The sequence below is a fragment of the Sminthopsis crassicaudata genome, chromosome 1 (genome assembly GCF_048593235.1).
Source record: "Sminthopsis crassicaudata isolate SCR6 chromosome 1, ASM4859323v1, whole genome shotgun sequence".
NCBI lineage: Eukaryota > Metazoa > Chordata > Mammalia > Dasyuromorphia > Dasyuridae > Sminthopsis > Sminthopsis crassicaudata.
In genome coordinates, this window is record NC_133617.1 from 389,811,827 (window position 1) to 389,829,869 (window position 18,043).

General features: G+C 34.5%; 1 protein-coding gene across 3 annotated transcripts in view; it reads left to right on the forward strand.

Moving 5' to 3' along the window:
• Positions 1-18,043, forward strand: part of IFT140 (intraflagellar transport 140) — a 209,010-nt gene that overhangs the window by 95,735 nt on the left and 95,232 nt on the right. For all 3 annotated transcript variants that reach the window (XM_074279619.1, XM_074279618.1, XM_074279621.1), the window contains one exon: positions 14,813-14,944. In XM_074279619.1, the coding sequence (XP_074135720.1) occupies positions 14,813-14,944 (132 nt within the window). The remainder of the gene's footprint in view (positions 1-14,812; positions 14,945-18,043) is intronic.

The following is an 18,043-nucleotide window of genomic DNA, read 5'->3' on the forward strand; positions in this document are numbered from 1 at the left end:
AGACTCTAGCCACACCCAGTCTTCCTGATTTTTTTTACCAGCCTATGTTCACCTTGAGGAGCAAATTTGTTCTATTTGTGGGGGAAATCTGGAGAGCTTGAAATTTACCAATCTACTCCACTATCTTCCCAGAATGCTTCATTGACTGTTGTTTTCCCACACTAGATCTTAGATCTACAGTGGACACTCCTAATAGCTCCAGGACAGAAAAGAGTGCTTGTGGTCAGATACCTAGAAGCATATCTGAAAATAGCTGCACAAAATTCTTAAAAATGTACCCTCCAACCTGAAAGTAGAGCCTTATTTTAATAAAGAGTTAAAAGCTGAATAATAGACTACGAAAGTGAGCAGACAACAAACAAAGTTTCTAACTATAAAAAAGTTACTATGGTGACAGGGAAAATCAAAATTCACACTTAGAAGATAAAACAGTTAAACCTTCCACATCCAAAGCCTCCAAAAAAAATAAGAATTGATGTCAGGCTATGGAAGAGCTCAAAAGGGATTTTGAAAATCAAGTAAGAGAGAAGAAAAATTAAAGAGAGAATTGAGAAGAAAGGGAAATGCAAAAAGCTAATGAGAAGAATGCCTTAAAAAGCTAAATTGGCCAAATGGGAAAAGAAGTACAAAAGCTTATTAAGGAAAATAATTCCTTAAAAATTAGAATTGAGCAAATGGAAGCTAATGATTTATATGAGAAATCAAGAGGCAATAAAGCAAAACCAAAAAATTGAAAAAATATGGAATATGTGAAATCTAAAAAATGAAATTAAAGGGTGAGAGAGGAATACAATAGAAAAAAGGTAAAGGGAGAAGTGGAATAGTATAAACTATCTACCATAAAAAAGAGGCAAGAAAATGCTTTTCTTTATAGCATTTTATTTTTCCATATATGTGCAAAGATAGTTTTCAGTATTCATCTTTGCAAAATCTTTTGTTCCAAAATTTTTTTCCTCCCTTCCTTCCATAAAGAGCAAGCAATCCAATATAGGTTAAATATGTGCAGTTCTTCTAGACATATATCCATATTCATGATGCTGCACAAGAAAAAGCAGATCAAAAGGTGAAAGGGAAAAAATGAGAAAAAAACAAACAGCAACAATAAATAGTGAAAATATTACGCTTTGATCCACATAGTTTCCATAGTTCTTTCTCTGGGTGCAGATGACTCTTTCTATCACAAACCTATTGAAATTGGCTTGAATCACCTTATTGTTGAAAATAACAAAGTTCATTACTATTGATTACATAATCTTCTTGTTGTGTACTATGTTTTCTTGGTTCTACTCACTTTACTCAGCATCAGTTCATGAAAATCTTCCCAGGCTTTTCTGAAATCAGCCCGCTCATCATTTCTTATAGAACAATAATATTCTGTTACATCCATATACCATAATAGCCACAGTTTCCAGTTCCTTGCCACTACAAAAAGGGCTGCTATAAACATTTTTGTACATGTGGATTCTTTTCTCCCTTTTATGATCTCTTTGGGATATAGATCCAGTAGTGAGACTGCTGGATCAAAGGGTATACACAGTTTGATAGCCACTTGGACATAGTTCCAAATTGTTCTCCAAAATAGTTGGATCCTTTCACAACACCAACAATGTTTTAATGTTCTAGTTTTCCTGCATCCCTCTAACATTTATCATTATCTTTTCCTGTCCTCTTAATTAATCTGAGAGGTGTGAAATGGTATCTCAGAATTGTCTTCATTTGCATTTCTCTGAACCAGTAGTAATTTAGAGCATTTAGAAAAAGTGGAAAGAAAGAGGAGAAAATGAGTGAATAGACCTTTCTTTCATCAGAACTGGTTCAAAGAGGAAATAACATATATACTCAATAGGGGTATAGAAATCAATAGGGAAGGGCAGCTAGGTGGCATAGTGGTTAGAGAACCAGCACTGAAGGCAGGAGGATCTGAGTTCAAATCTGACCTCAGACACTTAACACTTCCTAGCTGTGTGACCCTGGGCAAGTCACTTAACCCCAATTGCCTCAGGGGAAAAAAAAAGAATGGGGAAGAAAATAGGAGGGAAATGGAATATGCAAAGGAGGGAGGGGTGATAAAAGAGAGGGCACATTGGGGGAGGGGGTGGCCAATAGAAAAACATTTTTGAGGAGAGATGGGGTGAAAGGAGAGAAAATAGAATGAATGGGGGAAATAGCAATAGTAATAGTAAAAAGGTCTTATTTTTCTTTTTGTTTTTGTTCAGACATCATACTGACATTGTTTTCCTGTGTGGCAGGAAGTGGCTAAGGTTTGTTTTTTATATTTTAGTGATATGAACGATGATTCAAATCCCAATTTTTCCCAAAAATAATGTCCTTTTCCCATTTTCTTTTACTCACAATTTCTCAGCAGGATTGTTAGTTGACCCCAAAATTATGCTAAATATTGAGATCTATAAATTTTATAGAATTTTTTATTTTTATATAGTTAGAAGGGTCTTTTGTGGACAATTAACTAACCCTCTCATTTTATTTTTTTAATCAACAGTATTCTATCTCTTACCTTCAGTTGAGAAGGAAAGAAAAATAAAACTCCTATATATAGTCAAGAAAAAAAATTCCAGCATTGTCCCTGTCCAAAAAAATGTCTTAATCTGTATTCTGAGTCACTTCTTTATTAGGAAGTGGCTCATATGTTTCATTCATCATGAGTCCTCTGAAATCATTATTGGTCATTGTAATAATCAGAGTTCTTTTAGTCTTTCAGAGTTTTATTTTTAAATTATTGTTGTACATTTTACAAATTGTTCTCTAGTTCTGCTCACTTCATTTTGTATCAGTTCATACATATCTTCCCAGGTTTCTCTAAAATCGTTCCCATCATCATTTCTTAATAATATAATAGTATTCCATTACATTTATTTACCATAACTTATTCCACCATTCTCTAATTGATGGGAACTTGCTTAAATTTCAGTGCTTTACCCCCTTAAAAAAGCTGCTATAATGTTTTTGCACATTCTTAATTAAGAATTTGTTTTGCTTGGGAGTAGTGCCTTAATTTATTCTCCTATCTTCCTTCTTTCCTTACTATCATGAGTGTCATGTTGGTACTTCTGTTGAGTGAAATGTATTCATATATCCAATTGTTTTTGTAAGTGAATTTTTTCCTCCTTTGGACCAATTCAATAAGAGAGTGAGGTTCAAGTGTCAGCTGTTCATTCATTTCTTCTTCCATGTTTATGTAGACATATTTGTGGATTTCAATTCCGGAGGACAATATTTCTCATCCGTGTTTTCTTTTATACCCCTTTTATTCCATTTCTTTTCCTTTTCCACTCTTAAAAGAATCTTCTATTTCTATTTTACTTTCTGATTCTAAGAGATCTGAGCAGTTTTTCCTAAAGCGTTCTTGAAATATGATTTCTAGGTTTTTTATTTGGTCATGGATTTCAGGTAGTACAGTGATTCTTTTTTTTTTTAAATAATAATAGTTTTTTCTTTTCTTTTTTTTTATAATAGCTTTTTATTTACAAGATATATGCATGGGTAATTTTTCATCACTGACCCTTGCAAAACCTTCTGTTTCAATTTTTCCCCTCCTTCCCTCCACCCTCTCCCCCATATGGCAAGTAGACCAATACATGTTAAATATGTTAAAGTATATGTTAAATATAATATATGTGTACATATCCATACAGTTATTTTGCTGCACAAGAAGAATCAGACTTTGAAATAATGAAAAATTAATCTGAGAAAGAAATAAAAAATGTAAGTGGATAAAAACAGGGATTGGAAATGCTATGTAGTGGTTCACATTCTTTTCCCAGAGTTCTTTCTCTAGATGTAGCTGGTTCTATTCATTATTGAACAAATGGAACTGATTTGGTTAATTTCATTGTTAAAGATGGCCACGCCTATCAGAATTGATCATCATATAGTATTGTTGTAGAAGTATATAATGATCTCCTGGTCCTGCTCATTTCACTCAGCATCAATTCATGTAACTCTCTACAGGCCTTTCTAAAATCCTCCTGCTGGTCATTTCTTACAGAACAATAATATTCCATAACATTAATGTACCATAATTTATTCGGAATAGCTTTTTATTTTCAAAACACACAAGTAGATAATTTTCAACATTCACACTTGCAAAACTTGTGTTCCAAATTTTTTTCCCTACCTTCCCCCCCCCACTCCCTTTCCTAGACAGCAAGTAATCCAATATTTGTCAAACGTGCCTATTTCCACAACATGTTGCACAAGAAAAATCATATCAAAAAGGAAAAAAATGGGAAAAAACAAAAAGCAAACAACAACAAAAAAGTGAAAATGTTATATTGTGATCCATACTCAGTTCCCACAGTCCTCTTTCTGGGTGCAGATGATTCTCTCCATCACAAGACTATTGGAACTGGCCTGAATCACCTCAGTGTTGAAAAAACATCCATCAGAACTGATCATCATATAATCTTGTTATTGCTGTGTATAATGTTCTCTTGGTTCTACTCACTTCACTTAGCTTCTGTTCATGTAAGTCTCTCTAGGCCTTTCTGAAATCATCCTGCTGATTCTTTCTTGTAGAACAATAATATTCCATAACATACATATACCATAAATTATTCAGCCATTTTTCAATTGATGTAGTTCAGTGATTCTTAAATATCTTTCTTTAATCTCTTTTTTGGATCATTTTTTCTTGGCGATACTTTTTTTTCCCTATTTTTTTAGTCTCTGATTTTGTTTTAATACTACAGAGTCATTATCTTCTCTTTGGGCCATTCCAGTTTTCAAGAAATTTGTGACTTAAATAAGGTTTTGTGTTCTTCCTTTCATAGCTGTCATTTGTTTTCCATTTGTTTTGTTTTATTTTGCTGAGGCAATTGGGGTTGAGTGACTTGCCCAGGGTCACATAGGTAAAAGGTATTAAGTGTCTGAGGCTGGATTTGAACACAGGTCCTTCTGACTTCAAGGCCAGCATTCTATCCACTGCACCATCTACCTGCCCTTGTTTTCCAATTTTTAAAAGCACTTTTATTTATAAAAATATTTTAATCTCTTGCTATATCTCTCCCAGGAATTCTGATTGTTTACAAATTGTATTTTTCTTGTATCAGTTTTTCTGTGGAGACATTTTGAAGTAATTTTCTTCTTCTGGATATAGGTCTTGAGAATTCTTATAACCTTTCTCCTTATTATAATCTTGAATTGTTAAGAGCTACCTATGAAGATTCAATGGTATTTTCTTAATTATTTTGAGGAGTTGTGTTATAGCTCAGCTGTACTTCTTCCTGCAACTTTACCATTTTGAGTTCACTCTTGGTAATAGTTCAAATAGAAGAATTTGAGAAGAATAGACCTGACATACTGGGAAAAAAAATCCACACTAAAAGCATATAATTTTATTTTCAAAATAGCTTTTTTTCCAATTTATAAGATAATTTTAATAATCATTTTTAAAATTTTGAGGTCCAAATTCTCTGCTCCCTTTCCCCTAAGACAGTAAGCACTTAATATGTGTTACACATGTGCAATCACACAAAACATATATAACTTTAAACTATTCAGAGAATGACTTTCAAGATGCTTCCAATAGTGGAAAGTTTCAAATGCAAAACATCAAAGGTGGTACTCTTGTTATATTTTAAAAAGTGACTGAAGATATCAGTAAGTGACCTGTAGGTCTACTATCAGATCTTCATAATATTTTGATTAAAAAAAAAGAATATATACATGCACATCAGGGATATCCTTGATGAAAAAGAAGGCAACAAGCAAGTACTTTTCTTCCAAAATTCTACATCTTCGGTTTTCACATAGAGTCAGTCTGTCAATATATATTCTTCTCTTAAGGGCCTACCATGTGTCAGGTACTGTACTAAGTGTTGGACATACAAGAAGGGCGAAAGTTATGTTCCATACCCATATCCTCAAGGAATTCACAGTCTAAGGTAAGGAACAACATGTACAAACTATGGAAAAATAATACAGTTCCAGGAATATGAATATATATAACAATTTACATATATACACATGTATACATATGTATGTAGATACATGCATGTGTATATGCATATATGGAATAATCAACAAGAGAAAAGGCACTAGAATCAGCAGGTTTTGGAAAAGGCTTTCCATAGAAAGTGAGATTTCAGCTAGGACTTAAAGGAAGCCAGGAGGCAGAGAGAAAGAAGAGCATTTCAGGGATGAGGAACTGCCAGTGATAGTGCCCAGAGTCAGGACATGGAATGTCTTATGTGAAGAAGAGTCAGGAAGTTGGGATCATGGGATCAAAAATAGTGTCGGGTGGGGTGAGAAGCTGGAAGGGGGAGGCCTGGTTATAGAGGGCTTTGGAGGCTGAAGTTCTGGGCTAGCTCCTCTGAAGGGCTCAGAATAAGTCCTTGCCCCACATTGGGAGCCAAATTGTAAAGGTCCGGTTGCTTCCAAGTTATCCTTCCAGACTGCCTTCTCAACTCACTCTCCCAGCCTAGCCTCTCCTTGCCCAACTGCCCTCCCCTTTTATTCTAGCAGAGATTGGGCTAGTGAGAACTCAACGGGGCTTGTGAGAACTCCTACAGCCAATGAACTTGCTCCTTTTAAAGGTGTAAACTCCCCTTAAAAGCCCAAACCAAAAGTGTGAATTCTGAGCTAGAGAATTGCCCAGACAATCTGAGTTATCATCTTGTAATCCTAATAGGAGACCACATAGGAGTTTGTGTTTTATCCTAGAGATGTGATGGGGACCTGATGGCGGTGACATGGTCAGATTTGTGCTTGAGGAAGATCACTTTTCACAGCTAATGGTGGCCTGGAGGAGGGGAGGATCTTGTGGCAGGCAGATCTATTAGCAGCTTTGTGTAAGAGTCTAGGCATAAAGCAGGGAAGGTCTGTGCTAGGGTGGTGGCAGGATCAGAGAAGAGAAGGGGCCATGTTCAAGAGAGGACACTCCTTGGCAACTGATAGGCAACCAATTATATTGTTATTGGCAACCAATAATAATCAATAATCATAAATTCCTTCCTTTTCCACAGTCTGAGAGATAAATCCTATGCTCTTTTTAAATGGATGCCAACCTCTCAGACTGTGGAAAAGAAAGGACTTTATGACCAAAGAAGAACTAGAGATCATTATTGATCACAAAATAGAAAAATTTGATTATATCAAATTAAAAAGATTTCGTATAAACAAAACTAATGCAGACAAGATTATAAGGGAAGTAATAAATTGGGAAATATTTTTTTCTTTTTCTTTTTCTTTTTTTTTTGAACATTTTTATTAATTTTTATAATTATAACATTTTCTTTGACAGTACATATTCATAGGTAGTTTTTTTTTTCTTTTTTACAACATTATCCCTTGTACTCCCTCTGTTCCGAGTTTTTCCCCTCCTTTCCTCCACCCCCTCCCCTAGATGGCAGGCATTCCCATACATATTAAATATCTTATAGTATATCTTAGGTACAATATATATGTGCAGAAACGAATTTTGTTGTTGTTGCAAAGGAAGGATTGTATTTGCAAGGTAAAAATAATCTGGGAAGAGAAACAAAACAAAACAAACAAACAAACAAACAAACAAAAAACAATGCTCTCAGTTTACACTCATTTCCCAGTGTACCTTTTCTGGGTGTAGCTGATTCTGTCCATCATTGGTCAATTGGAACTGATTTAGCTCTTCTCTATGTTGAAGATAACCACTTCCATCTGAATACATCCTCATACAGTATCATTGTTGAAGTGTATAATGATCCCCTAGTTCTACTCGTTTCACTCAGCATCAGTTGATATAAGTCTCTCCAAGCCTCTCTGTATTCCTCCAATTGGTCATTTCTTACTGAACAATAATATTCCATAACATTCATACACCATAATTTACCCAACCATTCTCCAATTGATGGGCATCCATTAATTTTCCAGTTTCTAGCCACTACAAAAAGGGCTGCCACAAACATTTTGGCACATTCAGATCCCTTTCCCTTCTTTAGTATTTCCTTGGGATATAAGCCCAGTAGTAGCACTGCTGATCAAAGGGTATGCACAGTTTGACAACTTTTTGGGCATAATTCCAGATTGCTCTCCAGAATGGTTGGATTCTTTCACAACTCCACCAACAATGCATCAGTGTCCCAGTTTTCCCACATCCCCTCCAACATTCATTATTTGTTCCTGTCATCTTGGCCAATCTGACACATCTGTAGTGGTATCTCAGAGTTGTCTTAATTTGCATTTCTCTGATCAATAGTGATTTGGAATACTCTTTCATATGAGTGGAAATAGTTTTAATTTCATCATCTGAAAATTGTCTGTTCATATCCTTTGACCATTTATCAATTGGAGAATGGCTTGATTTCTTATAAATTAAAGTCAATTCTCTGTATATTTTGGAGATGAGGCCTTTATCAGAATCTTTAACTGTAAAAATGTTTTCCCAATTTGTTCCTTCCCTTCTAATCTTGTTTGCATTAGTTTTGTTTGTGCAGAAACTTTTTAATTTGGCATAATCAAAATTTTCTATTTTGTGGTCAATAATGGTCTCTAGTTCTCCCTTGGACACAAACTCCTTCCTCCTCCACAAGTCTGAGAGGTGAACCATCCCATGTTCCTCCAATTTATTTATGATTTCGTTCTTTATGCCTAAATCTTGGACCCATTTTGATCTTATCTTAGTATGTGATGTTAAATGTGGGTCCATGCCTAGTTTCTGCCATACTAATTTCCAGTTTTCTCAGCAATTTTTGTCAAATAATGAATTCTTATCCCAAAAGTTGGGATCTTTGGGTTTGTCAAACACTAGATTGCTATTTTTATTCACTATCTTGCCCTGTGAACCTAACCTATGCCACTGATCAACTAGTCTATTTCTTAGCCAATACCAAATGGTTTTGGTGACTGTTGCTTTATAATATAGTTCTAGATCAGGTACAGCTAGACCACCTTCATTTAATTTTTTTTCATTACTTCTCCATTTTTTTCAAAGATTCTGATACAGACCATATTTCCAAAATATATAGAGAATTGACTCTATAAGAAATCAAGCCATTCTCCAATTGATAAATGGTCAAAGGATATGAACAAACAGTTCTCAGACGAAGAAATTGAAACTATTTCTAGCCATATGAAAAGATGCTCCAAGTCATAATTAATTAGAGAAATGCAAATTAAGACAACTCTGAGATACCACTACACACCTGTCAGATTGGCTAGAATGACAGGGAAAGATAATGCTCAATGTTGGAGGGGATGTGGGAAAATTGGGACACTGATATATTGTTGGTGGAATTGTGATTACATCCAGCCATTCTGAAGAGCAAATTGGAATTATGCTCTAAGAGTTATTAAGCTCTGCATACCTTTTGATCCAGCAATGTTACTACTGGGCTTATATCCCAAAGAGATTTTAAAGAAGGGAAAGGGACCTGTATGTGCAAGAATGTTTGTGGCAGCCCTCTTTGTAGTGGCTAGAAACTGGAAACTACGTGGATGCCCATCAATTGGAGAATGGCTGAATAAGTTATGGTATATGTATGTTATGGAATATTATTGTTCTGTAATAAATGACCAGCAGGATGATTTCAGAAAGGCCTGGAGAGACTTACATGAATTGATGCTGAGTGAAATGAGCAGGACTAGAAGATCATCATACACGATAACAACAATACTATATGATGATCAATTCTGATGGATGTGTCCCTCTCAAACAATGAGATGAACCAAATCAGTTCCAATAGAGCAGTAATGAACTGAACCAGTTACACCCAGGGGGAGAACTATGGGAGATGACTATGAACCATTACATAAAATTCCCAGTCCCTCTATTTTTGTCCATCTGCATTTTTAATTTTCTTCACAGGCTAATTGTACATTGTTTCTTTTTTATTAATTTTATAATTATAATATTTTTGACAGTACATATGCATGGGTAATTTTTTACAACATTATCCCTTGTATTCCTTTCTGTTCTGAATTTTCCCCTCCTTCCCTCCACCCCCTACCCTAGATGGCAGGCATTCCCACACATATTAAATATGTTATATTATATCCTAGATACATTATATATGTGCAAAACCGAATTTTTTTGTTGTTGTTACAAAGGAAGAATTGGATTCAAAAGGTAAAAATAACCTGGGAAGAAAAACAAAAATGCAAACACCTTATACTCATTTCCCAGTGTTCTTTCTCTGGGTATAGCTGATTCTGTCCATCATTGATCAATTGGATCTGAGTTACATCTTCTCTATGTTGAAGATATCCACTTCCATCAGAATACATCCTTATATAGTATTGTTGTTGAAGTGTATAATGATCTCCTGGTTCTGCTTATTTCACTCAGCATCAGTTCATGTAAGTCTCTCCAATCCTCTCTGTATTCCTCCTGCTGGTCATTTCTTACAGAACAATAATATTCCATAGCATTCATACACCATAATTTACCCAACCATTCTCCAATTGATGGGCATCCATTCATTTTCCAGTTTCTAGCCACTACAAAAAGGGCTGCCACAAACATTTTGGCACATACAGGTACCTTTCCCTTCTTTAGTATTTCTTTGGGATATAAGCCCGGTAGTAACACTGCTGGATCAAAAGATATGCACAGTTTGATAACTTTTTGGGCATAACTCCAGATTGCTCTCCAGAATGGTTGGATTCTTTCACAACTCTACCAACAATGTATCAGTTTTCCCACACCCCCTCCAATATTCATCATTATTTTTTCCTGTCATCTTAGCCAATCTGACAGGTGTGTAGTGGTATCTCAGAGTTGTCTTAATATGCATTTCTCTGATCAATAGTGATTTGGAACACTTTCATATGAGTGGAAATAGTTTCATCATCTGAAAATTATCTGTTTATATCCTTTGACCATATATCGATTGGAGAATGGCTTGATTTCTTATTAGAGTCAATTCTCTGTATATTTTGGAGATGAGGCCTTTATCAGAATCTTTAACTGTAAACATGTTTTCCCAATTTGTTCCTTCCCTTCTAATCTTGTTTGCATTAGTTTTGTTTGTGCAGAAACTTTTTAATTTGGCATAATCAAAATTTTCTATTTTGTGGTCAATAATGGTCTCTAGTTCTCCCTTGGACACAAACTCCTTCCTCCTCCACAAGTCTGAGAGGTGAACCATCCCATGTTCCTCCAATTTATTTATGATTTCGTTCTTTATGCCTAAATCTTGGACCCATTTTGATCTTATCTTAGTATGTGATGTTAAATGTGGGTCCATGCCTAGTTTCTGCCATACTAATTTCCAGTTTTCTCAGCAGTTTTTGTCAAATAATGAATTCTTATCCCCAAAGTTGGGATCTTTAGGTTTGTCAAACACTAGATTGCTATTTTTATTCACTATCTTGCCCTGTGAACCTAACCTATGCCACTGATCAACTAGTCTATTTCTTAGCCAGTACCAAATGGTTTTGGTGACTGTTGCTTTATAATATAATTCTAGATCAGGTACAGCCAGACCACCTTCATTTAATTTTTTTTTCATTACTTCCCTTGAAATTCTCAATCTTTTATTGTTCCATATGAATTCTGTTGTTATTTTTTCTAGGTCATTAAAATAGTTTCTTGGGAGTCTGATTGGTATAGCACTAAATAAATAGATTAGTTTAGGGAGTATTGTGATCTTTAGTATATTCATTCGGCCTATCCAAGAGCACTGAATGTCTTTCCAATTATTTAAATCTGACTTTATTTTTGTGGCAAGTGTTTTTTTAATTTTGCTCATATAATTCCTGACTTTCCTTTGGGAGATATATTCCCAAATATTTTATACTATCAACAGTTATTTTGAATGGAATTTCTCTTGGTATCTCTTGCTATTGGATGTTGTTGGTAATGTATAAAAATGCTGAAGATTTATGTGAATTTATTTTGTATCCTATAACTTTGCTAAAATTATGAATTATTTCTAATAGCTTTTTAGCAGAATCTCTGGGGTTCTCTAAGTATACCATCATATCATCTGCAAAAAGTGATAGTTTGGTTTCCTCATTACCTACTCTAACTCCTTTAATCTCTTTCTCGACTCTTATTGCCGAGGCTAGCGTTTATTGAATAGTAATGGTGATAGTGGGCAACCTTGTTTCAGTCCTGATCTTACTGGGAAAGGTTCCAGTTTATCGCCATTATATATGATGCTTACTGATGGTTTTAAATATCTGCTCCTAATTATTTTAAGGAATAGTCCATTTATTCCTATACTTCAAGTGCTTTAGATTTGGTTTTTTCATCAAGAATAGATGGAATTCATTTATTTTGTTAAATGTCCATCTTCTTCCCTGGAAAAAGATGCTCATTTTTGCGGGGTAAGTTATTCTTGGCTGCATACTAAGTTCCTTAGCCTTTTGGAATATCATAATCTAGGTTCTTCGATCCATTAATGTGGATGCTGCTAGATCCTGGGTAATCCTTATGTAGCTCCTCCATATCTGAATTGATTTTTTCTAGCAGCTTGCAATATTTTTTCCTTCACCTGATGGTTCTTGAACTTGGCCACTATATTTCCTGGCGTTTTGATTTTAGGGTCTCTTTCAGTACGTGATCGATGCATTTTTTCAATGTCTATTTTACCCTCTCTTTCCAAAACGTCTGGGCAGTTCTCTTTGATAATTTCCTGGAAAATAGTGTCCAGGCTCTTTTTTTCCTCATATTTTTCAGAGAGTCCAATTATTCTCAGATTGTCTATCTTGGATCTATTTTCCAGGTCTGTTATCTTCCCAAGAAGGTACTTGACATTCTTTTCCATTGTTTAATTTTTCTGGTTTTGCTTGACTGATTCTTGGTGTCTCCTCAAGTCATTCACTTCTATTTGTTCGATTCTGATTTTCAATGATGTATTTTCTTCACTTACTTTTTTTATATCTCTTTGTAATTGTCCAATTGAGTTTTTAAGTGAATTTTTTACTTCTATGGAATTTTTTTCCATTTTGCCAATTTTATTTTTTAGAGAATTATTTTCTTTTTCCAACTCACTAATCCTGTTTTCCTTGGAGTTGTTTACCTTTTCCAATTCACTAATTTTGTTTTTCAATGATTTGATTTCTTTATCTACTCTGTCTTTGAATGCATGGGATGACTTCTCCAGACTCTCTTGCCAAGCTTCCCTTTCCTTTTCCCATTTCTCTTGTGGCTCTCTTGTGAGAGCCTTTTTGATTTCCTGTATGAGAGTTTTGTGTATTGAGGAGCAGATCATATCTCCTTAGGGGATTCCTCTGGGGACAATCAACTTTTAGTCTCCTCAGAGTTTGAAGTCTGCTCTCTATCCATATAGAAGCTGCCAATGGTTAGAGCCCTTTTAAATTTTTTGTTCATTTTGCCAGAGCGAAATCAAACAAATTAATAAGGAAAACAAATGGTCTGCTTTGGGGGGCGGGAATGGTGCTGGACATTGTTAACGAGCTTCCTCTACAGACTGAGGGAGACAGCAGCGAGGCACTTACAGGACAGCAATGGCTGCACTGTGTCTGCGCTCTGAGGCTCTCTGGGTGGGGAGTGGGGGTTATTCTTTACCTCCAGTGTTTACAGCTTCTCTGCTGATCCTGGCTTGCTGCCAAGACAGAATATTCACTCTGGGGTAGAAACAGCAAAGATAGCACCCCTCCCTCCTCCGCTCTTCACAGTGTGAGCTGCCCTGCTCTCACTGCTTGCCTTCAGCCTGCTCCTGTTCTGTTTGTCCCTGCCCCTGAGCAAAAACAGACTTTTCTGGTGAATTTCAAAGATGTCTTCTCTTGGTAATTATTTGTGGGTTTTTTTCTGGTCAGGCATCAATTCCGAGGCTTATCATGAAACAAATTCTGAGAGAATATGTGGAGCTCAAGCAGCTGTGTGCCTCCTCTCTGCCATCTTGGCCAGAAGTCCCCAATTGAAAACTGTTTCAAAGTTCGATTCTTTTTGTACAACAAAATAACTATTTGGACTTGTATACATAAATTATATTTAACTTATACTTTCACATATTTAACATGTATTGGTCAACCTGCCATCTGGGGGAGGGGGGAAGGGGAAAGGAGGAGAAAAGTTGAAACAAAAGGTTTTGCAATTGTCAATGCTGGAAAATTACCTATGCATAAAATTTTTGTAAAAATTAAATAAACATATATATATCTATATATCTATATATATATATATATATTTTTTTTTTTTTAAGAAAGGGTAATCGTAGTGAGAGTTTATTATAGCACATGACTCATTACTGGTAATTCCCAAAGTCACAGTGAGGGATATGTATGACTATAAGAGGAAGTGGGTGAGTCTTATAAAAAGGGTAAGGGAGAACAGTTTGATAGACTAAGTACAATACCGGAACTACACACATGTCAAAATACATATAACAATATACATCTATACACATGTATTTGTAAATATATATATATATATATATATATATATATATATATATATATATATATACTTTTTTTTTTTTTTTTTTTTTTTTTTTTACAGAGGAAGACGTCTGTCCAGTATCTTGGGTATATCTTTATAAACAGAATCTATGAAAAGGAATAGAAAAGATAAGAATATAATTCACTAGTGGAGGGAATATTGACACCAGTCTGAAATCAGTAGGAGTATGGAAGAGAAAAAACACAGGAATAGATATTCATTTGAAAAGAAGAAAGATCCAAGTTTGTTTATGTTTTCTCTTTTTGGGGAGATCATTCCATTTATTTTAGGGAAAAAATTGTAGAATATAATATTGGCCCTTTGCTTTAATGAGGAAGCTGTGTGTGTATGTGTGTTTGTGTATTCTTTTAAGTATATTCTGCAAAGTAAAAATGGAAGATAAAAGTAAAATTTTAAAAGAATATTGCCACATTAAAACCAAAACAATTATTTTTCTCCTCTTTCCAGGCAGATGTTTTGATTATATCATTTTTCAGCACTGAAGAACATGGCCTCTTGCTTCAAGACAGTTTTCCACGGCCTTCTGTTTACCAGGCTCTTCTGGGTATTGAGGTTCCACATTATTACTTCACCAAAAAAGTGAGTCTTTCATTGAAAAGATACCAATTCTTGAAATGGCTTTACAGAGTTCAGGTATTTTTTTTGAAGATCATATGCCATAATTTAGCAGCTAAAATGTACAGGAAATAATGAAGATTTCTATATCATAGATATCCATTTTTGTTTTGTCTTAGAAAAGTCTTATAATAAAAGAATACTGAAGTGGGAGGAGTGAAGTTTTGGTTCTGGGCTTGGAGCAAGTTGAGTGATGGAATAGAAAGTTCACCATCTAGAGAGGCTCAGCTTAAATCCCACTGGATAACAAAGGGTAGCTCACTTAATCTTTTTATGTTTTATATGTTTTAGCTTCATCATCTGTAAAATAGGAATAATCAATTCTCTGAAACCCAGCTCTAGACCTATTGTGATGCTTCAATTAAATAATTTGGAAAGAAACATAAAAACCATGTCATGTTTTCCAAGTGCCAGCTATTCTCTTCCATCTATTTTACTTGTATATTAAGCTCTTGGTCCTTTCTCATATCTTTAGTTTCTTTGCTTTTCATTGGAAGGGAGTTAAACGATGTATCCCCTAAGATCCCCTGTTCTCTCACTTTCTGTGAGTCTTATGTTTGGTATATTTGAGGCTAATTTAAAGAATATAAAATATCCACAGGGAATGTATCACAGATGGTCACGAGAGATTTATGAAACCAAATGGGTACATCTAGGAGGTGTACACCATAGAGGTATAATTATTGTGAAGTCCCTGAGGAATGAGCGTACACACCTTCTTTGGGCCATTTCCCTCTCTTCCCTCCTTTTCCCCTTCCAATAAGTAAAGTGACTTTTTGAAAGAGAACTCTAAACTTGTTCCTCCAACTCTGACTAACTACAGATATACAATACCAACTCTAACCCTAAATTTTAACACAGCTCTATCACCTGAAACAAACTTGTAGAAGGTTAGATCTCTTTATTTTCCTTAAAAAAAAAAACAGGTTTAAAATTTTTTTAATAATTTAAAAATTATAGATTAGGATATATCTTTTTAAAACAAAAAACATCTACGCATAGATTCAGCATATCCAAATTTTGTCATATCAGTAGATGAAAAAATATTCAATGAAAATGATCACATTATGTTTACATGTTTGCTTTTAAAAGTATCATATTAGATTGTGGATATAGATATTTTGGGTAAGTGAAAAAATAGTGAAATTAATTGAGTAAACAAGTATGCTAGTCTTTAAAGCTTTTTGCTCACAATATAGATAGAAGTGATGTCATTAGCTGACTTCCATTAGAATCTAATTTAATTTTTCTTCATCCCTTTTTCCTTCTCTATGAAGTAGAAAACTTTAAAAATTGTGTTTATTCTTAATGCATTTCATCCAGGATTCTTTATCATTTCTACACAGCATATCTTTTTTCATATTTATAGATTACTTGTTTTTTTCTCTTTTCTCACTTTTCCATTTTTATTTTCCACTGCTTATAGTTGTTATTCCACAGAGGATGTATTTATAAGGCATTTGTAAGTATACATTGTCTTGTTTGTTTGTTGTATAATTTTCATTTTCCTGTTTTTTCCAAATTTTTTGTTTTAAAGTACAACAGATCCCTGATTGATATATTCTTGTGTTTAGCAATTATATCTAGTTTTAGCTATATATTCAAAGAAGCTAATATTAAGCTATTCCTTTATTTGAGGTATCATCAAAATTTAATAGAATGTCCTATCATTCCTGGCTTTACAATTGAATAAGTAACTTCACTTATTTTTATTCCTGTGATTCCATTTATAAAAGAGAAAATTATTATTAATTTCCTCATAAAATGATTTTTGAGTAATGGCCAATAAGAATTATATGCTTTTTTCCTCAGTTATTAGGCTCTCTCTCATTTTATCAGCTCAATATTTATATTTTGGTTTTTCCTTGTTGCCTTTGGGTTAGAATTAAGAAACTAGAGGAATATGAATGAATGAAAAATTATTTATTAAGTATTTATTATGTGCCAAACACTGTCCTAAGTTCTGGGAATATAAATACAAAAGGAAAGGTTGTTTCTGTCCTCATAGAGCTTATTTTCTTAAAGGGAAGGCAGCACAAATATGGAAGTAAAAGCCTATGGAACTATGATTTAGAAAGTTACAGGAATAGAAGGAAAAGTAGATGAAGGAATAGGTTAACATACCCTGATTTGATTCACATTCTGATTTGATTATGGTTCTGTAAATGTAACTGGTAAGAGGAGGAATTCTAAAAGTTACAGAGTCAAAAGTCTAAAAGGTATATGTGTGGAAGGAGGTGAGAAAGTGGAGTGGGAGAAATGTGAAATGTGGTGGAACACATTTAGATGTTTCAAGCTATGTGATGGACTTGAGAATAAGGCCTTAATATTATAAATTGTTTTCTGGCTGGACAGTGTAATGGAGTGAACGCTATATTTTGAGTCAGGAATTGACACATCTAAATGGGTTACAATTCCATCTCTGACATGGGGTGGTCATTTAATCTTTTCAGCTTCAGTTTCCTCATTTATAAAATCGGGGTGGGGATAGGAAAAACCTGCTTTCTGCCTCACTGGATTGTGGAAGGATTAGAGGAGACAATGTGCTTTAAGTGCATTTCAAACTTTAAAATTCTATGTCAGTGCCAGCTACTGATATTAGTCATTAATATTAATTAATAAATTCTGTTTTTACTTGTAAAAGCAAGCCCATCCATGAGCTTTAGTGATAATTAAAGTCCTTTTGTCACTTTATATTATGTCTTTCACTGACATGATTCCAGTCTGATATTTTCTAGTTTCTCCTACTCTATCTGCCCACATTTATCACACTATGGGTAAAATTTTATCCACTTTGCCTTGTCATAATTCAGAACTGTTCCATCTCTTAAGATCTTGAACTCTGACCATCTCTTCTCAGACCAGAATTTCCATTATCATTGTCTGATCCTATTTCTTCATTCCTATTGAAACAGTGCTTCTCTTTCATCATGATCTCAACCACTCCCCATTCTCTTAATTCATCATTTCCCTTTCTAGATTTTTTCAGGCCTTTTCATTAGTAATTTCAACAATACTCTCACTTAGCTCTCTAGAATCTTTTATTCACCCTAACCTAATATG